This window comes from Scyliorhinus torazame, chromosome 8, assembly GCF_047496885.1.
Source record: "Scyliorhinus torazame isolate Kashiwa2021f chromosome 8, sScyTor2.1, whole genome shotgun sequence".
NCBI classification, from domain to species: Eukaryota; Metazoa; Chordata; class Chondrichthyes; order Carcharhiniformes; family Scyliorhinidae; genus Scyliorhinus; species Scyliorhinus torazame.
This window is the reverse complement of record NC_092714.1, coordinates 83,298,031-83,324,351: the sequence shown is the minus strand read 5'-3', so window position 1 is coordinate 83,324,351 and position 26,321 is coordinate 83,298,031. Positions and strand designations below refer to the sequence as shown.

The 26,321-nt window shown below is 44.2% G+C and overlaps 1 protein-coding gene across 2 annotated transcripts in view; it reads left to right on the top strand.

Moving 5' to 3' along the window:
- Positions 1 to 11,121: 11,121 nt before the first annotated feature.
- epha6 (eph receptor A6) overlaps positions 11,122 to 26,321 on the top strand; it is a 1,197,965-nt gene continuing 1,182,765 nt past the window's right edge. The window contains exon 1 of one of the 2 annotated variants that reach the window (XM_072513912.1): positions 11,122 to 12,030. In XM_072513912.1, coding sequence (XP_072370013.1) covers positions 11,949 to 12,030 — 82 coding nt within the window. In that variant the 5' untranslated portion in view covers positions 11,122 to 11,948. The remainder of the gene's footprint in view (positions 12,031 to 26,321) is intronic. The other variant, XM_072513911.1, reaches the window with a different exon arrangement.

The following is a 26,321-nucleotide window of genomic DNA, read 5'->3' as shown; positions in this document are numbered from 1 at the left end:
GCTCCAAAGTAGCCATTGGTAAAGCTATATTTTCTGTCTATTGCCTATAAATGGACAATAAATTCAGCCCCCGGGTAATGCCAAACTTGGACTTTAATAGTTATAATAGTAGGTGCTATACTATATGAAATAACATACTTTGAAACAGAGTTAAAATGTAACTGCTTGGTCATTTTCAGAAACTACATCTTCTATTCTTAAGGTCCATCATACCTTGAAGAGTGTCCAACTGTAGTATTACTGTAAATCTCCCTCCCAAGCATCCATTTCTTTATTCTATATTTAACTGTAATAAACAGTCACTGTCATGAGCTTATGTAATCAATAACAGTGAGCTTCTTCCCTTTATGAATTGAGAGAGGGGATAATACAATTACATGGCAATTATATTGAAATGATATCTTTTGTAACATTCAGCTCGCTCAGCAGGCTGACAACAATTAGTTGATTTTAGTGGGTAGTACCTGAGGAGAGATTTTATTCATTGCATGTTAATAGTGGTGAAACAGTTTTCAGAATTTAAATGATGTGATATTAGACAGGTGTCAGGAGGGATACAGTCCAACCTAATGAGTTATTAAGGATAGAATCATGTTCTCCCCATATGCATGCTGGAAATGAGAAGAAGAACGGAAGTAAGAACCCGAGGTCTAAAATACAAACAAACTTAATTGGTAGTTTTTTACTGAAAACAAGAATGATAAATGTTGTTACTATTGTGGATTTTTCATGACTTGCCAGACTAGCTGTTGATTTTTGCAATGGCTGACACTGCATATACAGTTCTGAGCTTGTCCAAATATCTGAATGAAACAATTCCTGACATTTTCTTATTCATTTAGCTCCGATTTTAGATTTTTCCCATGAGATTGAAAGGTTATCAATTTATAATTAAGGTGCAGCCATCAAACCTCCCAGCCCACATTCCAGAATAACACCTTCTGTTGCAAAGATCGATCACTGCATTGCTGTTGACCTGCAAAACTCATTGGTTTCCTCCTAGCAGTAACCCAATCAGCACTGCATTTCACTGAGGCAGTGAGAGGTGTATCTTTCCACTCCATGCAGTGTAGATCAAGGTACAAAAATAAATAGTCCAGAAAAGAATCAACATTGAGACTGAGTCCGGAAATATTTCCTAGTTATAATCCTTGGCCCACTGCTAAAAGCTGCGCAATACATTGCCTTGCACACATTGCAGCCATAATGCGCGAGCATTGGGAATGTTTGGAGATACCACATAATGTCCCATATATAACCCATTTAGTATGCAAGAAAATGATGACCCAGCCCATCTGCCAATTAATATTCACAAACCATACGTAACATAATCAATTTCCGTACCATCCTCCCCGAATAGGCGCCAGAATGTGGCGACTAGGGACTTTTCACAGTAACTTCATTTGAAGCCTACTTGTGACAACAAGCGATTTTCATTTCATTTTATTTCATATAAAAAGACTGAAATAGCATGAACAGCATCAATGTTTACAATCTGAATTTATATAATATATTCAACCTAGGTAAGGACGTCAAAGCACTTTACAGAACAAAAGGAAAAAATGCAAACATTGAGTTAATGGAGTGAATCAGAATAGCCAAAACCTTAGTCAAAGCACTGAGTGGATGTGTTTTGCGAAGGAATTCCAGGCAAAGAGATCATACAGCTGAAGGCACGGTCATCGATATTTCTTTTTTTTAATTCCTTTTTTTTTTACAGGATGTGGGCTTTGCTGGCAAGGCTGACATTTGTTGAACATCCCGAATTGCCCTTGAGAAGGTTGTGGCGAGCTGCCTTCTTGAACCGCTGCAGTCCATTGGTGTAGGTGCACCCACTGTGCTATCAGGGACGGAGTTCCAGGAGTTTGACCCAGCGACAGTGAAGGAGCGGCGATATATTTCCAAGTCAGGGTGGTGAGTGGCTTGAAGGGGAGCTTGTGGGTGGCGGTGTGCCCGTGTATCTACTGCCCCAGATGGTAGTGGTCGTGGGTTTGGAAGGTGCTGCCAAGGACACTTGGTGAGTTCCTGCAGTGCAGATACACGCTGCTGCTACTGTGTGTCAGTGGTGGAGGGAGTGAACGTTTGTGGAAATTGTAGCAATCGAACGGGCTGCTTTGTCCTGGATGTTGTCAAGCTTCTTGAGTGTTGTTGGAGCTGCACTCATCCAGGCAAGTGAGGAGTGTTCCACTGCACTCCTGACTTGTGCCCTTTAAATGGTGGACGGGTTTTGGGGAGGCAGGTGAGTTACACGCCGCAGGATTCCTAGCCTCTGACCTGCACTTGCAGCCACAGTATTTATATGTTTAGTCCTGTTTCTGGTCAATGGCCACCCCCAGGATGTTGATAGTGAGGGATCCAGTGATGCTAATGCCATTGACGGTCATCGGGTGATGACTTGATTCTCTCTTATTGGAGATGGTCATTGTCTGGCATTTGTGTGGCGCGAAAGTTACTTGCCAGTTGTCAGCCTAAGCGTGGATATTATCCAGGTCTTGTTGCATTTGCACATGGACTGCTTCAGTGTCTGAGAAGTCATGGTATGGTAGTGATTTTACAGATCCACCACACTCTGGGTGAAGACATTTCTCCTAACCTCAGTCCTAAAAGGTTTACCCCTTATCCTCAAACTATGAACACTAGTTCTGGACTCCCACACCATCGGGAACAGTCTTTATGTACATGGTCTAAGCCTGTTGGAATTTTATACGTTTCTATGAGATGCCACCTCACTCTCCTAAACTCTAATGAATACAAACCTAACAAACTTAGTCTCTCCTCATATGACAGTCCTGCCATCCCAGGAATCAGCCTGGTAAACCTTTGCTGCACTCCCTCCACAGCAAGCACATCCTTCCTCAGATAAGGACACCAAAATGGCACACAATACTCTAGTGTGACGTCACCAATATCCCATAAAATTGTAGCAAAACATCCCTATTCTAAAACTCAAATCCTCTCACTATGAAGGCTAACATACCATTTTCCTTCTTTACCGCCTGCTGTACCTGTGCGCTTACTTTCAGTGACTGATGCACGGGGACACCAAGATCTCGCTGTGTATCCACCTCTCTCAATTTACACCCATTCAAATAATAATCTGCCTTCTTATTTTTGTTACCAAAATGGATAACCTCACATTTACCCACTTAATACTGCATCTACCGTGCAGATGCCCACTCACTCAGCCTGTCCAAATCACGCTGTAGTATCTCTGCATCCTCCTCACATCTCACCCTCCAACCCAACTTTGTGACATCTGCAAATTTGGAAATGCTACATTTAGTTCCCTCATCCAAATCATTGATACATAAAATGAACAGTTACGGTCCTAGCACAGATCCCTTCGGTACCCCACTAGTCACTGACTGCCAATCAGATAAAGACCCATGTATCCTAACGTTTTGCTTCCCGTCTGCTAACCAGCTTTCTATCCATCACAAGACACTACCCGTAAACCCATGCGCTTTAACTTTACATAGTAATCTGCTGTGTGAGACCTTGTTGAAAGCCTGAAACTCTAAATAAATCACAACCACCAGCAGAAGGGCAGGTAGTATTGAGGAAGCAGGGGGGCTGCAGAAGGACTTGGACAGGGTGGGAGAGTGGGCTATGAAGTGGCAGATGGAATACAATGTGGCAAAGTGTGATGTTAAGCAGTTTAGAAGGAAGAATGGAGGCATAGACTATTTTCTGAATGGGGAAACGCTTCAGAAATCAGAAGCACAAAGGGACTTAGGAGTCCCTGTTCCAGATTCTCTTAAAGTTAACGTGCAGGTTCAGTCGGCAGTTAGAAAGGCAACTGCAATGTTAACATTCATGTTGAGAGGGCTAGAATACAAGAGCAGGCTTATACTTTTGAGGCGGTATGAGGCTCTGGTCAGACCTCATTTGGAATATTGTGAGCAGTTTTGAGCCGTGTATATAAGGAACGATGTGCTGGCCTTGGAAAGGGTCTAGAGGAGGTTAACAAGAATGAACCCTGGAATGAAGAGCTTGTCATATGAGGAGCGTTGAGGACTCTTGGTCTGTACCCCTTGGAATTTAGAAGGATGAAGGGGGGATCTTATTGAAACTTACTGGATACTGCGAGGCCTGGATAGAGTGAACATGGAGAGGTTGTTTCCACTGGGAGGAGAAACTAGAACCTGAGGGCACAATCTCAGACTGAAGGGATGATCTTTTTATACAGAGATGAGGTGGAATTTTTTCAGCCAGAGGGTGGTGAATCTGTGGGACTCTTTACCGCAGGAGGCTGTGGAGGCCAAATCACTGAGCATCTTTAAGACAGAGATAGATAGGCTCTTGATTAATAAGGGGATCAGGGTAATGGGGAGAAGACAGGAGAATGGGGATGAGAAAAATATCAGCATGATTGAATGGCAGAGCAGACTCAATAGCCGACTGGCCTAATTCTGCTCCTATGTCTGATGATCTTATGGACTTATGGTCTGCCTGGTCAACCCTACTAGTTACATCTTCAAAAAATTCCAGTAGATTTGACAAGCATGGTTTCCTTTTCATAAATCCATGCTGACTTTGTCTGATTATACTGCTTTTTAAATGCTGTGCTATGAAATCCTTGATAATGGACCCTAGCAACTTCCCTGCTACCAACGTTGGGCTCACTGTTCCCTGTTTTCTCTCTACAGCCTTTTTTGAATAGCAGGGTTATATTAGTCATCCTGCAATCTGTAGGAACCATTCCAGAATCCAAAGGATTTTGGAAAATGTCCGCCAAATGGATCTACTATTTTTAGGGCTACCTCTTCAGTGGTCTAGGATAAAGATTATCAGGCCCTGGAGATTTATTTGCCTTCAATCCCATTAATTTCCCTAAAACTATTTCTCACTAATATTAATTTATTTCAGCCCCTCACTAAAACTTATGTTTCTCACCTTGGGCTCGGTGAAGTCTAACACATCCACCTTTGTCCCCTTATGCAGCAGCGGTGAGGCCAATACTTAAAAAACGGCCACCAACGGGCACGGCCCCAGCTGAACGTCACAAATCTCTGACATCATATAAAAAAGGAGACCCAGAAACTGACAAGCTTGGGGCAAGACCAAAACATATGCGTGTGATTCACCGGCCCTCTTGAAAATAAATATCTGTGGATTAATTCCGTCACCTCTTTATGCTGAATAAAAAAAACGAAGGGGGCAAAAATAACTTGCTCAGAAACTGTCACCTGGGCCTTGAGAAAGAGTGAATTAGAGAGATGATATGAACCATTGTGTGCCATACCATGCAACACCTGGGTGAGAAATATTTCCCTGCTGGTTGTGCTTTCTGGATGAAGTGGCCAGCGACATGGCGGGGATGAAGGAATCACTTTGCTTAAAAGAAACTGTCCAAATAAAATGTGTTCACATGTAGTTTACATGGATTTCAACAAAACCTTTGACAAGGTCTCACATGGGAGACTTATAAATAAGGAAATGCACACAATGTGATACAGGGGAACTTGATTAGGTTGATTCAAAATCGGCTTAGCTGTCGGAGACAGAGGGTGATGACAGATGGCTTCTTTAGAGACTGGAGTGACAAGTTTGCTGATGACACGATCCTAGTGGGTTGGATCTTGAACAACAATGAATCAGAGTACATGAGGGAGATAGAGAACCTAGTGGAGTGCTGTAACGACAACAATTTCTCCCTCACTGACATCAAACTTCAGGAAGCACAGTATCGTACAAACTCCTGTCTGCATCAATAGTGCCGAGGAGGTTGATAGCTTCAAATTTCTTGGTGTGCACATCACCAACAATCTGTCCTGGTCCACCCATGCCAACGCTACAACAAAGAAAGCACAACAGCGCCTATACTTTCTCAAGAAACTAACGAAATTCGGCATGTCCACATTGACTCTTACAAACATTTACAGGTGCACCATAAAAACATGCTACCTGGCTGCATCACAGCCTGGTGTGGCAATTGCTTGGCCCAAGACTGTAAGAAATTTCAAAGAGTCATAAATACAGGACAGTCCATCACGCAAACCCGCCTCCCATTCATTGACGCTGTCTACACCTCCCTCTGACTCGGGAAAGCGGGCAGCATAATCAAAGACCTCTCCCACCCGACTTATTTACTCTTCCAACTTCTTCCATGGGGGAGGAGATACAAAGGTCTGAGAACACGCACTAACAGATTCAAAACAGCTTCTTTCTCGCTGTTACCAGACTCCTAAATGATCCTCTTATGGACTTATCTGATGTCTTCACACATCTTCTCTCCTGAGTAGTACTGCACTCCTGTATGCTTCATCCGATGCCTGTGTCTATACATTGTGTATTTATGTTTGCCCTATGTTTTTTTTTCATGTATGGAATGATTTGTCTGGACTGTACGCAGAACAATACTTTTCACTGTACCTCGGTACATGTATCAATAAACAAATCCAGATCCAAATTCGAATGGAAGCCAGTGTCCAATGGCATACCACAGGGATCTGTGCTGGTTCCCCTATTGTTTGACATTTATACAAACAATAGGGGGCTGGTTTAGCACATGGCTAAATCGCTGGCTTCTAAAGCAGACCAAGCAGGCCAGCAGCACGGTTCAATTCCCGTACCAGCCTCCCCGAACAAGCGCCGGAATGTGGCGACTAGGGGCTTTTCACAGTAACTTAATTGAAGCCTACTTGTGACAATAAGCGATTTTCATTTTCATTTCATTTCATTTTTCATTTTCAACATAGATGAATATGTGGGCGGTAGGATAAGGAAGTTTATGGATGTCACAAAGATTAGCTGGGTGGTTAACAGTGAGGTTGGGTGCCTTGGGTTACAGGACAAAAAAGTGGCAGATGCAATTTTACTCTGAAAAGTGTGAGGTGATACACTTTGTAAGGAGTAATGTGACAAGGAATTATTCAAAGAATGGCCTGACACTGAGAAGTTCTGAGAATCAAAGGGACCTTGGAGTGTTTGTCCATAGATCTCTGAAGACAGAAGGGCAAGTTAATAGGGTAGTGATAAAAGCGGCACGATGGCACAGTGATTGGCACTGCTGCCTCACAGCTCCAGGGACCAGGGTTCAATTCCTGCCTCGGCTGACTGTGTGGAGTTTGCACTTTCTCCCCGTGTCTGCGTGGGTTTCCATTGGGTGCTCTGGTTTTCTCCAACAGTCCAAAGATGTGAAGGTTAGGTAGATAGGCCATGCTAAATTGTCCCTTAGTGTTCAAAAGGTTAGGTGGGGTTACTGGGTTATGGGGCTAGGGTGGAAGTATGGACTTAAGTTGGGTGCTCTTTCTAAGGGCCAGTGCAGATTTGGTGGGCTGAATAGCCTCCTTCTGCACTGCAAATTCTCAGAAAAGGCTTATGGGCCACTTGCCTTTATCAGTCAAGGCATAGATTACAAAAGCAGGGAGGTGATGTTGGAGTTGTATAGAACTTTGGTGATGCTATAACTGGAGTACCGTGTGCAATTCTGGCCGCCACATTATAGGAATGATGTGATTGCACTGGAGGGGGGTGATTCACCAGGATGGAACATTTAAGTTATGAAGAGAGGCTTCAGTTCTATTCGCTGAAGCAGAGAAGACTGAGAGGCGATCTGATTGAGGTGTACATGATTATGAGGGGCATGGACAGGGTGGATAGGGAGCAGCGGTTCCTCTTAGTTGAAGGGTCAGTTGCTAGAGGGCACAAGTTCAAGGTGAGGATCAGGAGGTTTAAGGGGGATTTGAGGAATACGTTTTTTTACCCAGTGGGTGGTGACGGTCTGGAATGCACTGCCTGGAAGGGTGCTAGAGGCGGGTTGCCTCATGTCTGTTAAAAAGTACCTGGGTGAGCTCTTGGCATGTCATAACATTCAAGGCTATGGGCCAAGTGCTGGAAAATGGGATTAGGTAGGTTTGTCAGGTGTTTTTCATGTGTCAGTGGAGACTAGATGGGCCAAAGAGTCTCTTCTGCACAGTATTATTCTGTGATTCTGTGTTTTAATTAAGTAATTTTCTCTTTTAATAATAAAATATACGGGCAGCACGGTGGCGCAGTGTTAGCACTGCTGCCTCATGCCGCTGAGGACCCGGGTTCGATCCCGGCCCCAGGTCACTGTCCGTGTGGAGTTTGCACATTCTCCCCATGTCTGCTTGGGTCTCACCCTACAACCCAAAGATGTGCAGGTTAGGTAGATTGGCAGGAGTAAATTGGCCATTAATTGGAAAATTTTAAATTAAAAAATAATACAATATAGAAACAGAAAATGCTGATAAACTCAGCAGGGGTGGCAGCATCTGTGGAAGGAGAAACGTTTCAGATCGACATTACCCTTCCTGTAGTCTATCCAGCATTTTCTGTATTATTTCAGATTTCCAGCAGTATTTTGCTTTCATTTGAGTGCCTCCCTTTAATTAATTAATGCTAGGTTCAACTTAAAATTCCTAAAATAATGGATGTGGAGAAACAGGGTGGAAAGTGAGGATCTACAAGTAAGTATTCTCTCGGATTTATGTTCCACTTTCACAAGCCCCCTGGTGGTAGTTCATCATGAATTCAACCAGCTACAGTACCAATAGTAGGTAAACCATTCATTTTAAATACGCACAATAAGATTGTTAATAAAGATGGTTTGAAGGAAGATATTGTACCCCACAGGTGATCTATCTCTTGCTCACTGAACTACTGGAGATTTCCTGATTTCCCCACTTTATTTGTGGTTGTGAATTTTGGTTTAGAACCACACACACATATATATGTATATATATATAACACTGGACTCATATTGACAAAGATAGAAATATAATGTAGTCAATGTGATAGCCTCAAGCACAGATATTGACTTTCCAACAAGGATGCAACCTTAGCCCTAATCTATCAACATTATATGTTGCTGTATACACAGTTAGCAAATACTGATTGTCAAAATAAACTAAGTTCTCGCTCCATATGGTCCATCTGGACAATGCTCCATCATCTCTTTATGCGGAATAAAAAAGGGGGCAAAATCAACTTGCTCAGAATCTGCAGCCTGGGCCATGAAATACCTGGGTGAGAAATGTTTCCCTGTTGGTTGGGCCTACTGGATGAAGTTGCTAATGACCACAATGCTATGGCGGGGATGAGGAATTGCCTTAAAAAAAAACTGTCCATAAAACTCAACCAGATTCTACACAAACTTGGTGTGAATTTCGGCTGTTTTCCACCTTCCAAGCCCCTGCCTCGAATTCACCTATTGACATGATATTATTTGTGTTAAACGGTCTGAAGAGGAGGAATGATTTGACGGTCACGATTCAAAGCTATTTCCTATTTGGGAGGGTCACAGTCCCCTAACGACAGTTACCTTAATTGGCTCTCACTGAGATTTAGCTCTGACAACGTCAACTTGACAATGTTTTTAACACGCTTTCGGTGTAACCATTGATTCATATAAAAGCTAGACTGGAGTGTATGTGAAGTTAACATAATATTAGGCGCACATTTAAAGCAGTTACACAATGATATTCGCGGAAGAAATAGACTACAGTATCCGACAGCTGTAAAGTTCAAGATCATTGGGTCTGGTTAGTAAGATAGTAGTTTATTTAATCCTTGGTTGTTCCATCCGGGTACCTCTACCTGAGCATTTTATATCACAAACTGAATTATAGGAATCAAGTGTTGATTTTGCAATTGAATTATTCATAACATTAAGTTTATTAATGGTCAATATGCTAATTCACATTGAAGCAAATTGCAAAAAAAAACATTTTTTCAAGATATGCCAATATGTTAGTCTTCCCAACATCTGCAACATTTCTTTGAAGTGCTTTTACATATTTTAATGACACATAGACCATACAATGTCCCATGCACACATGTTTGTATCAATGGATTGAATAGAAACAAATGGGAAGTAAAGTCACCATAGTGCCATAGACTGTTTTCCCGTTTGGGGGGGAGAGCTGACTGGTGGTGATTTAACCTGAGGGTCACCACACCTCAGGCGAGAGGCAAGGTTGAGAAGGCGGGACCTTCATGAATAACCTCAGCCGGCACGGGGCTAAAAACAAATAATGATAATTTAATATCAATAGAAAACGCTATTGGAGGTATTGTAAATAACGTTGACTGACATTCACGAACCATTTGAAACAGTTAACTTAAAATTAAAAATGCAGATGATGTAGATCTTGGCTATTATATTAATAATGCTTATAAGGTCGGAAGCCATACAGGTCAACACTGTCCAAGGTGGAGAAGCAGATATCCTCGGTCAGTAGTGAGAGCCAAGTGCAGGCAGGTGGCAAGCGTTTTATTTTGTAAAATCTTTCTGGTTTATTTGACAAAAAAACTCTACCTACTCCATGCTGTTTAAAACTAGTTAAACAAGCGCTCTCCCTTCCACTCCATTTCCTCCCATATTTTCACATTAACTTCATTGCAGTGTTAATTTAAGCCTACCTGTGACACTAATAAAGATTATTACTATTTCTCGTTTTGATTTTGGCAATTAGGAATTAAAGTTTGGCGGGGGTGGGGGGGGGGGGGGGGATATTAGCGGGAATTGTTCTTCCAAAGTGTGGTATAGTTCATGATGTACTCCAATTTGCAACCACGTTTCCCTTGAATTGGTAAACGCCCGGTATAGCCCAAACATGGCCAGTCAGTGGATATTGGCATGGTTGAATAGCATTTGGAAATTGAGAAAGCCAAAAGCCACTAACGGTTTGTCAGTTCACAATCGCGATTTAAATGATCACACTTTTAATTGAATCTGAACATACATGTGGTTTTAGAGGGTGTTTGTACACTGTTGGAGTGGGATTGGGTCGCAGTGTGTATACACAGCAGCAGGTTAATCGTCAGAGACAGCCCAGGTGGTCTCTAGCTATCTTTAATAACTTTCCCCGCCTTTTGTTTATTTGCTTATACTTCTTGTGTTTCCCGGTATGTGTAGTCGTTTAATTGGGTAGAGTTCTCCAGTTATTGTTTTGGTTATTGTTTGAACCCTTCTGGCAATATCTTGTTTGTTTAAACATTTACAGGGTTTTTTTAAAATGTAGGCGAGCAATCCACCTTGTATTTTGTTATTTAAAGCTGGCCATTAGTAGCAGTAAGATGTGTTTTATGTGTGATATTGACACCCCCTAGTGCTCAGTGTCAGCTCTCTGACCTGCTGCTATTATTGCCTGGCAGGCGCCTGCTATATTCGCTCGGATTGGGCCATAAATATATACTCTGCAAGTTTTTTTTAAAGCCATCATTCTCTATTCTTTGGGGGGGGGGAGCGTCAGCTCCATCCTCTCTACTCTCTTTATGATTTTTTTTTCTTTAAAAAAGACATCAAGTTGCACTAGGGCAGCAGGCTGGACGAGGCTGTGCTGAAAGTTGTCAATTTGGGAAGCTCCGGCTCCGAGAGGCGGTGGAGCGGCTGCTGGAAGGTGGCGTCTGTCTTCCCGGCGATTCCCCAAACCCGAGGACTCAGTCAGCAGCCATTTGCTTGAACAAATTTTTTTTAAAAAACATACTTTGCTGGCCAGCGAGAGATTTAAGGGGGCGGCTGACAGTCGTGTTTGTACTTTTTTTATTGTTCGGCAGCAGCCCCCGCTGCCGGGGAGAGGGAGAGAGAGAGAGGGGGGATAAACAATCTCTCTATTATAGGGGGGCGGTTTCCCGAGTGGGAAATCTTCCTGCGGTTTAATGTTCCCTCTTTAGAGAGAGGAACCGGAGTCGCGAGTGACTGCTTCAGTTTGTGAGGAGATGCTGCTGCTGCCGCGTGTGTTTTTGCTGATTCCACTTCCCAGACCATGTTGCCCATGGCTCCCTCAGTCTGGACGTGAGCGGGTGGCCGGAGGAGGGCGGCTGCATTGACTCTCGGCGGCAATTCTATTATTCCACTTCTTCCTTTGACACCCCGCCGGCCTACCTGGTGTTTTCAGCCGGAGGGAGAGGAGCAGCTTCTCCTGGACTAAGGGAACAAGGTGGCGGGAGAAGGTGGGGGTTGTTGTTTGCACTGAAGGATGATTTTGAGCGTGAAATTCGGCATCTTCCTGCTTCTCTCTGAGCGGCTGCTCGCCGCCGCGACTCACCTTTCCAACCAAGGTAAGAGAGGGGAAAGTGTCAGCTCCTCATCGACACCTTTAACTTTCACAGCTCTACCAGTAGCCCCATCCAGACCCTCTGTGTACAAAACGGCGTGCTTCCCCTCTCCTGGCAATGGCCAAAGAGGGTTTTCTAAATCTTTCCAAAACGTGTATTTAAAAAAAACAACTGTTCAATCTTTTCCCATATCTGAATAATTGGTAGATTCGCTGCAGGGTTGTACAGCCCAGCCTGTCCATGGATATAGATGGATAGTGCAGCTACGCCTGCACCATCATTCATCTAGCAGCAGCACCTTCTCGAAGTTTAATGGATCTGAACTGATGCAAGATAGCAATGATAGACAAGTTTGGTATTTGTGCACTATAGTCGGCATTTGTTTTTTCTTGTTGATTCGTGCACGAGATGTAATCCCCACTTTGACTTAAACAGTCAACCATCGATCATTACTTAGTCTAAGCAACACCTAAAAGGAACGGCATTTCAATGTGTGGATCTCCCAATGAACACAGTGCCGAGTTGCGCTGCCAAGTTCATTCAAGAATTAAACATTTTTACATGTGCCCTGCTAATTTATCCGGCTGTTTTGATTTCATTCGGTAACATGTAACATCCCATGGAGCAGGGTTGGAAACGACGCCTTTGAACGGAAATTTGTAAAAGTGCCAGTCAGTCGGATAATTTCGTAACTATGGAATAGCCACTCAGTTAGACCAAAGGGCACGATATTGAAGATGAGTGTTTACAGTATATTAAACTGTAGTTGAACTTTACTGGTTCCCAAGGCCCAACTAAATGCTTTATTATTTGGCCTTCATATAGTTATGAGATTTGCAATAAACAGATTATGGCACAATACTCGCAATTTAGGATCGACCTCATTTCGAGCTTTTGAGGAGGTAGAACTAATTTTATCGAGTGATTTCAATATAAACCAAACGTTAATATATTGAATGTTTATACTAAGGATATTGACCATTTAATTGAGCCGATTAAGGTTTAGCATTATTTAGTAGGTACTATTGCAAGGGTACAACTATGATAGGAGCCTTTTTCAGAAAATAATTTGGTTTGATGTGAGTAAGATTTAGATTTTAATTGGGGACAGCATTGTAGAGAAGAGCACAACAATTCCTTGTTGTCTGTGAAAATAGCAAGTGGATTCTCCTCATCCATAGTGTAATAAAACGAGTCATTTGAGGTTTTGAGTATTTTTATAATTAATGAATCAAATTTCAGTACTTATTACTTCATCAAAGAATGGACCAAAAGGCTTGGAGCAGTAGCACTGGCGAAAGTAGAAAATGAATTACTAGCTATATTGAAAGTATATTTAACTTGATTCTAATGATGGAAATACTTTGCAATTTGATTAGAATTACAATGTGGAAACAGTTCCTGATCATTTAAATTAGTTTTAATCAATTCTTCAAAAATGATTGTACTTTTTGGAGTTAATAAATACCATTGGGCTATTTTTTAATTTTAAAAATGCAACAATGAAATTCTTGGTTAATATTTCTGTGTTAAAATCAATCACCACTAGCCATGGAATTAAAATGTTTCCTGTTTTATCGAATAAATACACACATTGGCGTGTCGAATAAAATCAATTTTAAAACCTTTTGCGAAAGGTACTGTGCTGTGCTCCAGAATGAAATGTGTTAACCCTAAACTTTCTGCATCCATGCATCAATGTGATATACACTGCAAAAAAAGTAGGATTTACAATTTGGCATAGATCGAAAGCAGAAATCTTTATTACAATCCTCATCTGACAGGCTCACAAGTCCCTATTCGAATTTGGCTAAGTATGAAATATGCACTTGCATCAGAAATCCTGACTGTAAGGTATTACTTTAGTCACCCTCATGATCACATTTTCCTTTGTTTACAAATTACCTAAACAGTTCTGAAGTATAAACAAGAGACCCGATCTGTTTGGGAAAGATTATCATATGAACAAAGTCAGAAACAAACTGTGTCAAAATAAAAAGCATAATCTTATGGTATAATGCATTTGGAGTAGGTCAAAGGTAATCTTGGGAGGAAAAAGACTATTGAAAACTTTATAAACTGCTTCTAAAGCAAAAAGAAAATAGAATTTTCTGTCAAGATAATGGTGTGGTTCCGTTACTGATCTATGCATGGTTCAGCGGCTTAAGGCATGGGCAGATGTGCCATTAAAATATCTGAAAGTTGCTGTCCAAGTTGTTTCCATCCTCTGGTATTAGCTTCATGATGACCATGTCTTGCTGTTTACCTCGCGACTGAAGTGCATGAAATGGCTTGAATTGTGTTAATTAAAGCCAGTCAATGTTTTTATTTAACTGTTATAAGTATGAGTCTCATTCACAATCCTTCAGTCTGTTTGAGGTGCACAGATGTTTGTTGTGCCAGGACCAGGATGCCATATTCCTCTCACTGACATTATCAGCTCACGCTTTCAGTACCTTGTCATGCAAAAATCCCCAAAATTTCTATACGTACAAGGGCAAGTATAACTATATGGTCAATGTCCTGCCACAAGCAAATTATTGCCTAATACATTGGAATGAAAAATCCATATGTAGATCAGCTAAATTGTTGTGTACATTTTCATATGTCAAAGTAGATTGATGATAAAATATACTACTGACTTCAGTATAACATTCTAATGCACCCTGTAACATAGTGGTTAGCACTGTTGCTTCACAACACCAGAGTCCCAGGTTCGATTCCTGGCTTGGGTCACTGTCTGTGCAGAGTCTGCACATTCCCCCCTCGTATCTTTGTGGGTTTCCTCTGGGTGCTCCGGTTTCCTCCCACAAGTCCCGAAAGATGTGATGTTAGGTAAATTGCACATTCTGAATTCTCCTTCAATGTACCCGAACAGGCACCTGAGTGTGGTGACTAGGGGCTTTTCACAGTAACTTCATTACAGTGTTAATGTAAGCCTACTTGCGACAATAAAGAGTATTATTTTTATACTTATCAATCAAGTCATTCTGTAAGATGGTTTGTTACAATGATTAAAAACTGACCTAAATGTAAAATCAGTTCCTTTCACTACCAAAGTAAAGGTACTTCACAGACATTGATAAAATATCTGATTTGCTCCAAAATTTAGCATTTGAGTTTCTGTCCTCCAATTCTATGTGGAAATAAAAGTTTAGAACTGGTCACCTGAAACATTACATCTAATATTCTCACATAGCATTGGGCGGAAACTTCATTGCCCACCTATGTTACCTTACCTTTTTCCATGATATGCCATAAAGAAAAGTAAGATACTGGAACAAATATTTACCTGTTTTTTTTCACTGGTCACCTGAAACATTACATCTAATATTCTCACATAGCATTGGGCGGAAAATTCATTGCCCACCTATGTTACCTTACCTTTTTCCATGATATGCCATAAAGAAAAGTAAGATACTGGAACAAATATTTACCTGTTTTTTTTCACTGAGAATATATGTAGATGCTTTGCTATTTAAAACATTTTGCATCAAGATATTGGATGGCGAGAAAATAGCCTGGTAATTGTGTCATATGATCATAAGTGGCAATGTGTAATTTTTTTAAAAAAGCGATATTATCAGAATGCAAGTGAAGTGTATGTGTGCATTTTAAACATCGAATTCCAGTGGAAATCTGTATGTAAATTAGAGGGGCATGCTATTCATAAAAGCTCCATGTTCATTGCTTTAAATGAAATTGTGGGGAGTTTTGTTTTAAAACATTTCTATTACACAGATTTTTGATAGCTTTCCAATTCTGTGTAAAACTCCTAACTTCCCAATGTACATTGACCTGTTCTATTTTTAACCCACAGCATTTTTGAATGTACATTTCCTTTCAACCATGAGGCAGAAAAGCTAGCTCTGATCATGAATGTATTTCAATGTTTTCGTTTTAATAACTAATTGTATAGTTTTACTGACATGGCACGGTAGCACAGTGGTTAGCATTGTTACTTCACAGCGCCAGGGACCCGGGTTCGATTCCCAGCTCGGGTCACTGTCTTTGCGGAGTCTGCACATTCTCCCTGTGTCTGCGTGGATTTCCTCCGGGTTCTCCGGTTTCCTCCCACAGTCCAAAGATGTGCAGCTTAGGTGGATTGGTCACGCTAAATTGCCCCGCAGTTCCAAAATGTTAGGTGGGGTTGCTGGGTTACGGGGATAGGGTGGAGGTGTGGGCTTAGGCAGGGTGCTCCTTTCGGGGCCGATGTAGACTCGATGGGCCGAATGGCCTCTATCTACACTGTAGATTCTATGGTTCTATGGTATGATATGACATGGTCAGTTACAAATGCTGCAGAAAGCTGTATATCCTTTCACTAATTAGCTGTGATCAACAAAGTTAATACCTGATAGAATTAAATTCTGGTTGAAGTGCAAGAGTCAGGAAATAGCATTGAGGAATAATTGACTTGTTTGTTTTATTTTGTTGTTAAATGTGCAATTTGAAGCCTTGGGCTGGATTCGCTGCACCCCGGCGGCGAAATTGCAGCCGGTGCTGGGGCGGAGAATCCAGTTTGACGCCGGAATCGGGCCCAGCGCTGGTTTGGCGATTCTCCGGGCACCAAAAAGCGGCATCATTGGGGAGTACGTGCGCCGCCAGGGGCCATTGCCAGAGGCCCGCTCCAACATTTTCCTCCCCCCACCCGGCCGAGTTGCCGACAGTGTAGAACTAACCTGCTATTGCCGGTCGGGATACTCGCGTGGCAGCTGCAGACTCAGTCTGTGGCCGCCCTGGTCGGGGGCGGGCCGATCGGAGGCCAGGGGAGCCTTAAAGGCAGATGGGGCATGCTTGTGCGGGGTTTGAGGGTCGGGCCCGTGGCTGATCGGGGGGTCGCTTTCTTGGGTCTGGCTCCGCGGTCCAAGTCTGCCATGGAGCATGGCGCAGCCTCCGACTTGGATGTGCGGGGGCCCGTATCTGCAGTAAAAGCTGCAAGATTTACTCTGGGTCCCTGCTAGCAGGGCTATGAATTCGTGTCTGTTTTTTCTAGGGTTGTCAGGAGTAAAACTCGGCAGGGGGACATAGTCCCAATAATAGAGAATCCAGCCCCTTGTGTTTACTGAATATCAGAAATTGTACAGAACTTTCAAGGTTACTCTTATCTGTCTGAAATGTTTTCTTCTGTTTTCTGCATTGTTTATGCTTGCAATTGCAAGGGCTATGGCAATGCTCTAATAGCTGCAAGCAAAGGAAATTGTTCTGTTCGCCGTTATGCAACACTGTAACTTCCTTCTCCCTGCTTAGCAGATAGGTACTCCGACCCTTTTCTATCCTTGTATTGAGACACTGGACTGAGCGCAAAATGCGTATGCTATGTGTATCTCATTTTTTTTACACTTTACATTCCTGTATTCCTTTGCCTCTCTGCTCTTGTCATACAACTTCGAAGGTAGGGAAAAGCTGGTAAAAATTGCAAACTAATCGGCTAAATATCAAGGCAAGGACCTTTTTTTGACTTTATGGTAAAATGTAAAGATTGACTTTGTCATATCGTTGATATGACTCAAGTCACTTATTCAGAAAAGTAAGCAGTGAGGGTCAAAAGGGTCAGCCTTTAAAGGATATAAAGATTTGTAAAACACATTTATGCATTTTTTCCCTCCATTTTGTCAATTCATATTTCTACTGTTTTGGGGATTAAACATCCAAATTATTTTAAAATAGCAGGGTTACTGATAAAATGACCACCTCTGATAAGTGATGGTCCTAGGAGAAATTCTTGCTGGCATTTTTTTCTTTTTCATTTGAATGAATAAAATGCATTTGCTGCAACATTTGCTATTGTGCTTGTTGATATGCCTTTGAGTTAATTACTTAGGATTTCCTTTCTGAATTGCTGATTCATTTTATTCTGAATTGCCAATTCATTTTATAAGGTGGTTGTGATGTTGTCTTTTTTAAATAAAATGATGAAACAATCCGTGTAGGTAAAACCTAGGTTAACATTACCAATCTTAAATTCTGTGTATACCTAAATACACCTTATTACTGAAAAAGTTAATATTAACATTGCTGCATTGCAGAACTAAGCATAGAAATCGGAAAACTTCTATAATTGATTCTATTACCTAATGATAAGCATAGTACTGTTATTTAAAAAGCGACGTTACAGCCCATTGTGTCTATGGAGGCTCGCTGCATGTATCATTTAACTGGTCCCACTCTCCTGCCTTCTCCCTGGAACACTGACATTTTTTTCTCTTCAGATAACTATTTCATTCCTCTTTGAAACCATGATTGAATCTGCTTTGACCACATTTGGGCAGTGCACTCCAGGTCTTAATTACTCACTGCATTCAAACGTTGTTCCATCATGACATTTGCTTCTTTTGCCATTCACCTCAAATCAGTGTCCTCTGGTTGCTGACCATTCCGCCAATGGGCACAGTCTCTCCCGAATGATTCTGTCCAGACCCTTTATGATTTTGAACACCTCTCAGCCCTCTTTAATTTGAGGAAAAACAGCCCAGATTCTCCAATAGATCCATGTAACTGATTTCTCTCATCCCTGGAACTATTCTTGTAAATCACTTCTGCACCCTCTTTTATGCTGTCACATTCTTCCTAAAGTGTTCTGGACACAATACTCAAGTTGAGGCCAAACCAGTTCTTTTGTAAAGACTCCCGTGCTTTTGTATACTCTGCCCCTATTTATAAAGCCCACATTCCTGTATGCCTTATTCAGGTGCTTTCTCAACCTGCCTTGTCACTTTCAATGTGAATATGTATCTCCAGTTCTTTCTACTCCCACACCTCCTTTAGAATTGGATCCTTTAGTTTATATTGCTTCTTGGTTGTATCAATTTGCACTTCAGTGCATCACATTTCATCTGCCAGATGTTTTGTGTATTCCACTAGCCTGTCCATGTCCTCCCGAATGTCTATCTCGATCATCCTCTCAGTCCATAATCCTTCCAAGTTTCAGGTCAACTTTGTCCTGGACAACCAAATCTAGATCATTAATAGAGATTACAAAAAGCAGTGTTCCAAGTACTGAACTCTGGCGACCCCACAATTTGATGTCATTCTCTATACACTAATAGATTGCGGAGCAAAATCCTACATTATAATGTGACAAAAAGATCATCTCTATATATTTCAGTTTTCAACAATTTTGTATTTGTATCAGTTCAATTCATTCTTCCTGGCTGGGGATGTTTGCTTCCTTAATAAAACAAATCATAATTCTATTTTCACCGTGGCAAGATAACATAATTGAAGTGGGATGTTCAGCAATGTATTCCATATGGAGTTTGAGATGACACTGATACATGGTTACCTGTTGAAGGAAATAAAAGACTGCATATTTTGACAAAAAATCCATAATGAACAGAAACCTTATCTGTCTCTATCATGGATAAAAATCTAGAGGCTATTATCCAAGGTTAGAATTCATACTCAAGACTTCCGGTGGCGGCAATGAGTGAGTGAGCCGCACATTCGGGGGCTCTCACTCCGGCGGGATTTGAGGACATGGTTCCCTGGTTTTGCGGGGCTGTGAAAGGACAGCCACGGGGTGCTAAGGAGCGAGCAGAGCTGCATGGAACTGCGGGAGAGCAGAAATGAAATGAAATGAGAATCGCTTATTGTCACAAGTAGGCTTCAAATGAAGTCACTGTGAAAAGCCCCTAGTCGCCACATTCCGGCGCCTGTTCGGGGAGGCTGGTATGGGAATTGAACCATGCTGCTGGCCTGCCCTGGTCTGCTTTCAAAGCCAGCGATTTAGCCCTGAGCTAAACCAGCCCCTGGTTACGCTAAAGCAGCGTAAACGGGAGAGGAAGGGACAAAGGCAAGGTGCAGGGGAAGCTGACCCGGGAGCAAAGATGGCAGATCTCGGACCCGGCGATCCAGCAGGCGCTGGAAAACATGCTGCAGGTGATAAAGAGCAGTTTTGAGTCATTGAAGCGGGATAACTTGGACCCACTTCAGAAGGCAGTGGATCAGCTGAACCAGAGACTGAATGCCCAGGATGAAAAAGTTAAGGAGCTGGGGGAGGCGGTGAAGGAGCAGGCGGACGTGCAGACGATTGCTGCGCTAGAAGTCGACGGGTTGAAGGAGAGACAGAGAAGATTGCTGGACAGAGTTGAGGAGCTGGAAAATAGAGCCCGTAGACAAAATCTGAGGATCATCGGCCTCCCGGAGGGGACGGAGGGAGCTGATGTCACAGCGTTCGTGGCGGACCTGTTGATGCAGCTGATGGGGGCTGAAGCCTGTCCTCGACTGCCGGAGCTGGAGGGGGCACGCAGAGTACAGGCGAGACAGGTGCATCCGGCCCCCCCCCCCCCCCCCCCCCCCCCCCCCGTCCGATGGTGATTAGATTTCACAGGTTTGTGGAGAAGGAGCGGGTGCTGCAGTGGGCAAAGAGCGCTAAGAGCAGCACGTGGAATAGTGTCCTTCGCATTTACCAGGACCTAAGCCAGGAGGTGGCCAGTCGTCGAGCAGCCTTTAAACAAGTTAAGGAGGTGTTCAAAAAGCACGAAGTTTGGTCTGCTCTTCCCGGCCCATCTTTGGGTTACGCATCAGGGCCAACACCACTACTTCTCCGAGCCCGAAGAAGCGATGGACTTTGTGAGGGATCAGGGGCTGGTCTCGAAAAAAGAACCCACGGACGCAAGCTAGGGTCCGAGAATTATTGGTTGAAGGAACGCCTACTGTGCCTGGACTGCAGATCGACTGTTTACTGCTTTAAAGGTGCCTTATGGTGTATTTTTTATGGGCAGTTTTTGCCTGTGGGGGATGTGGGGGGGAGGGTATCTCCCCCCGCCCCCCCCTCAAATGGTATGTTTCCTTTTTTCTGTTGTTTTTGTTTCTTCTGTTGTGGTGGGTACCTTTTGTTGGGCTCTGAGTGCGCTGGAGCCTGTATTGTAACAAAAGGGTGGCCAGTCAGCAATGGGGATTAAAGATGTTCGTTGGGGGCTTTTGTTTCATTTATGTCAGTGGTTTTTATGCTTGTTTCGGATGGGGGATGTACGGGTACTGAGTATTTACAGTGTTATTTATATATTTTTTTGGAGCTCAGAAAGGGACGTGGGTTAACACTTTTCTGTGTACACAGCTGGAACTGTATTATACCTGGAGCAGCCTCGTGTTGCTGTTTGATGTTTACATCGTGTTTGATCTTTCCCATCTCAGTGAGACTGCTCCAGTAGGTTGGAGTGGGGGATGGTGTGCTGGGGGGTGGGGAGATGAGGTCGGGGAAACAATGGAAGTGAGATAAGGGGGCATCGGAGCGATGAGTCACCGGCCTAGCAGATTGGCTAGTCAAGGGAGTCAGGTGGGGGGGAGAATACAGCCAGTGAATGGCAGGGGGGTTGCCCCCCAACCAGGCTGGTCACCTGGAATGTCAGGGGATTAAATGGGCCTGTTAAAAGAGCACGTGTGTTCGCGCATTTGCGGGCTCTAAAGGCGGATGTAATTATGTTGCAGGAGACACATCTGAAAGTGTCTGACCAGACTAGGCTAAGGAAGGGCTGGATCAGCCAGGTCTTCCATTCGGACTTAGAATCCCCCCCTGGACTTAGAATCCAAGTCCAGGGGGGTAGCAATTATGATCAATAAGCGGGTTCAATTTGAGGCGGAGGGCGTAGTCGCAGACAGCGGGGGAAGATTCCTTATGGTAAGGGGAAAACTGGAGGGGAGAAGAGTGGTGCTGGTGAACATGTATGCGCCAAACTGGGACGACGTTGACTTTATCAAAAGAGTGCTGGGGAAGATCCCGGACCTAGACTCACGTAAGTTGATAATTGGGGGGGGGGGGGGACACTTTAATACGGTCCTTGACCCGGGGCTGGACCGGTCATGTCCCAGAACGGGCAGACTCCCAGCAATGGCAAGGGAGCTGAAAGGGTTCATGGAGCAAATGGGGGCTGTGGACCCATGGAGAGCCAGACAGCCAATGGGAAGGGGCTACTCGTTTTATTCGCATGTTCATAAAAAAATCAATCCTAGAATATACTTTATCGTGAGCAGGGACTGTGCAGGGGAGGTAAAGAATACGGAATACTCGGCAATCACTATCTCGGACCATGCCCCGCACTGGGTGGACCTGCAGGTCTGTGGGGCGAATTACCAACGCCCGCAATGGAGGTTAGACGTAGGACTGTTGTCAGAGGAAGGGATATGTGAGAGACTTCGGAAGTATATGCAAAATTACTTGCAGGTGAATGATACAGGGGAGGTTTCAGCAGTGACCCTGTGGGAGGCGCTGAAGGCAGTAGTGAGGGGGGAGCTGATCTCAATTCAGGCTCACAGGGTCAGGGCGGACAGAGTAGAAATGGACGGATTGGTTCGGGAAATTCACCGGATAGACGAGGAGCATGCGGGGTCCCCGGGGAGGACCTACTCGGGGAGAGACGGAGATTGCAGGCGGAACTGGGGGTGCTATCCACGAGTAGGGCCGAGGAATAACTTAGGAAGGCGAGGGGAGTGGTGTATGAGCAAGGGGAGAAGGCTAGTAGATTGCTAGTGCAGCAACTCAGGAAGAGGGAGGCGGCCAGAGAAATAAGTAGAGTGGTTGATGGGGAGGGGAGCAGAGTGGAGGACCCGGCAGGACTGAATAAGGTATTTCGGGACTTCTATAGTAAGCTGTACACTTCAGAACCCCCGGAAGAGCCAGAGGAGATGAAAAGGTTCCTGGATGGACTAACCTTCTCAAAAGTAGGCAGGGGACTAGTGGACGGGCTGGGGGCCCCAATTAGAGCAGAGGAGGTATTGGGGGGCCTAAAGGCCATGCAGTCAGGAAAAGACCAGGAACAGGATGGATACCCAGTAGAGTTTTACAAGAAGTTCTCGGAGATAGTGGGACCGGTCCTGACGAGGATTTTTCATGAGGCAAGGGACAGAGGGACCCTGCCACCGACGATGTCGCAAGCCACCACCTCACTGATACTGAAGCGGGACAAGGACCCAGAATCCTGTGGGTCATACAGGCCAATCGCCCTGATCAACGTGTTTGCCAAGCTCCTGGCCAAGGTCCTGGCGATTAGAATTGAGGACTGCGTACCGGAGGTGATTGGGGACGATCAGACCGGGCTTGTGAAAGGCAGCTGACAGCTAACTTGAGAAGATTGCTTAATGTGAGCATGATGCCCCCGATGGGCAAGGAGGTGGAGGTAGTGGTGGCAATGGATGCTGAGAAGGCCTTCGACCGGGTGGAGTGGGGCTATTTGTGGGAGGTGCTTGGACGGTCTGGGTTCGGGGAGGGACTGGTTAATTGGGTCAGACTATTGCACCAGGCCCCAAAAGCTAGCGTTAGGACGAACAGGATAATGTCCGATTATTTCAGACTACACCGCAGGATCAGACCGGGGTGCCCACTCTCCCCATTGCTGTTCGTGCTGGCCATAGAGCCGTTGGCGATGGCATTGAGAGCTGCGAAGGGGTTGAAGGGAATGACTAGGGGGGGTGGAACATAGGGTCTCTCTCTATGCGGACGACCTGCTCCTGTACGTGTCGGACCCACTGGCTGGGATGGAAAATATACTGGAAACATTGAGGAAGTTCGGCCGGTTTTCAGGTTACAAATTAAATATGGCCAAGAGTGAGATGTTTGTGGTGCAGGCAAGGGGCCAGGAGAATAGACTGAAGGAGCTGCCATTTAGGCTGGTTGGGGAAAGTTTCCGGTCCTTGGGGATACAGGTGGCACGAGACTGGGGCAGGTTGCATAAGTTAAATTTGACTAGGGTGGTGGAACAAATGAAGAGGGAGTTTCGGAGATGGGATGCACTCCCGCTGTCTTTGACTAGGGTGGTGGAACAAATGAAGAGGGAGTTTCGGAGATGGGATGCACTCCCTCTGTTACTGGCGGGGAGGGTGCATACTGTAAAGATGACAATCCTCCCTAGATTTCGGGTCATCTTCCAGTGCCTCCCGATCTTTCTCCCACGGTCCTTCTTCAAAAGGACTCGCAAAATCATCATGAGCTTTGTCTGGGCAGGAAAATTCCCACAGGTGAAGAAGGTGATGCTTGAAAGGAGCCGCAGCGAGAGGGGACTGGCATTGTCGAGTCTGATCAATTACTACTGGGTGGCTAACATAGCTATGATAAGGAAGTGGATGGTGGGTACGGGGTCTATCTGGGAGCGAGTGGAGGCGGCTTCGTGCAGGGGCACCAGACTGGCAGCCCTGGTCACGGCTCCCCTACCGCTGTCGCCGGCCAGGTACTCCGCCAGCCCGGTAGTGGGGGCGGCCCTGCGGATATGGGGCCAGCGGAGGAGGCATGCGGGGGGCGGTGGGTGCGTCTGTCTGGGCTCCAATATGTGATAACCATCGATTCGCCCCCGGGAACATGGATGGAGGGTTTCGAACATGGCGGCGGGCGGGGGTGGGGAGGGTGTGCGATATCTTCCTGGAGGGGAGCTTTGTGAGTTTGAGGGGCTTGGAGGAGAAATTTGGGCTGGTAAGGGGAAATTACTTTAGGTACTTACAGATGTGGGACTTTGTACGCAGACAGGTCCCATCCTTCCCACGCCTCCCGCCAATAGGGATCCAGAACCGAATAGTCCCTAGAGGAGAAGGAGGAGAGGGTAGAGTCTCGGATATCTACAAAGTGCTCATGAAGGGGGAAGAATCTCAGACGGAGGAACTGAAACTCAAATGGGAGGAGGATTTTGGCAGGGAGATGGAGGACGGGCTGTGGGCGGAAGCTTTGAGTAGGGTAAACTCAACCGCAACATGTGCCAGGCTCGGCCTGATTCAATTTAAGGTCGTTCACCGGGCCCACATGACGGTAGCTCGGATGAGCAAATTCTTTGGGGTAGAGGACAAGTGCGCTCGATGAGCGGGAGGACCAGCGAACCATGTTCAGATGTTTTGGGCATGTCCGAAGTTAAGGGCTACTGGGAGGGATTTGCGGGGGTCATATCCCGGGTGCTGAAAACAAGGCTGGTGATGAGTCCAGGGGTGGCAATTTTCAGGGTTTCGGAAGACCCGGGAGTCCAGGGGGAGAAAGAGGCTGATGTTCTGGCCTTTGCTTCCCTAATAGCCCGACGACGAATACTGCTGGCATGGAGGGACTCAAAACCCCCGAAGACCGAACTTTCAGACATGTCAAGTTTACTAGGTATGGAAAAAATTAAGTTCGCCTTGAGGGGATCTGTACTGGGGTTCGCCAGAAGGTGGCAACCATTCATCGACTTCTTCGCAGGAGAGTGAACGTCAGCAGGGGGGGCGGAAGAGGGGGTGGAGGGGAGAGATTAGAGTAGAGTAGGAGGGATAAATAGGCGGGTAGTGTCTAGGGGAGAGGAGCGGGCATGTGCAGTATGGTTTGATTGAAGTATTGGTTTTATATTGATGTTTGTACATTTCTGTTATCTGTAACTGTTTACAATGCCAAAAAATACCTCAATAAAATTGTTTGTTTTAAAAAAAAAAAAGAATTCATACTCAATTAGAAGTTTCTAAACAAGCCATGTCTGACAAATTTTTAACGTGTATTGTTGAAAGGAAATGCAGTGGGTGTTCACTAGGTGGATTCTGAAGTGTTTGATAAGGTAAGGCATAAAGAAGGGACATTTGGGCTGAACATGGATTTAAAGGAAATGGAGCAGCATGGATAGGAAGTCGGTTGTAGGAGAGAAAGAGATTAGTGATTAACAGATGTATTTTAATTTGGACTTTAAACCCTCCTGTTGGGTTTTTCTATCTCCAGCTCCAGGCTGTGGTACAATGACCACAATATTAAAACTTGATTCAAAATAGCCATTGAAAATAATTATTTGGAAAATGTTTTTAAAAAAGGTTAAAAGAACTATTGAGAGCCAGTACAAAAATGATGGGCCAAACGGCCATCTCTGTGCTTTAAAATTTTTTTCATTAAACAAATTTAGGAAAAGTATTTTTCACAGCAGGAATCTGAGTTAAACGTTCCCCTTCCCCTCAAAGGTCAAGATAAATAGATAACTTATGATGCCAAAGTTGCATGATGTTATCATTTTGAGGTAGTGTCAAACAGATTCTTTTCAGCTATGAAGAGTGACTGTCATGTTAAGTTAACTTGTCTGAATATTTTAATACACTAAAGCATTGTGTCATGAGGTTATACTACATGGTTTTGCATTTTAATTCATTCCTGATTCCAACCCACGTTCAGGAGACAACATATGTCATGCATTTTTCCCATAGTCTGTATGCAAATGTTGGGGGCTTTTAGTGATAAATGTGGAAGAAACAGTTTCTACTGGCAAAAGGGCAAGTAACCAACAAAAAGATGGGCGGTGATCATGGTTATTTTCTTGAGGGGAGTAATAAAGCCTTATCAATTTGCCCTGTAACCTTCAAAGATTTGTGAA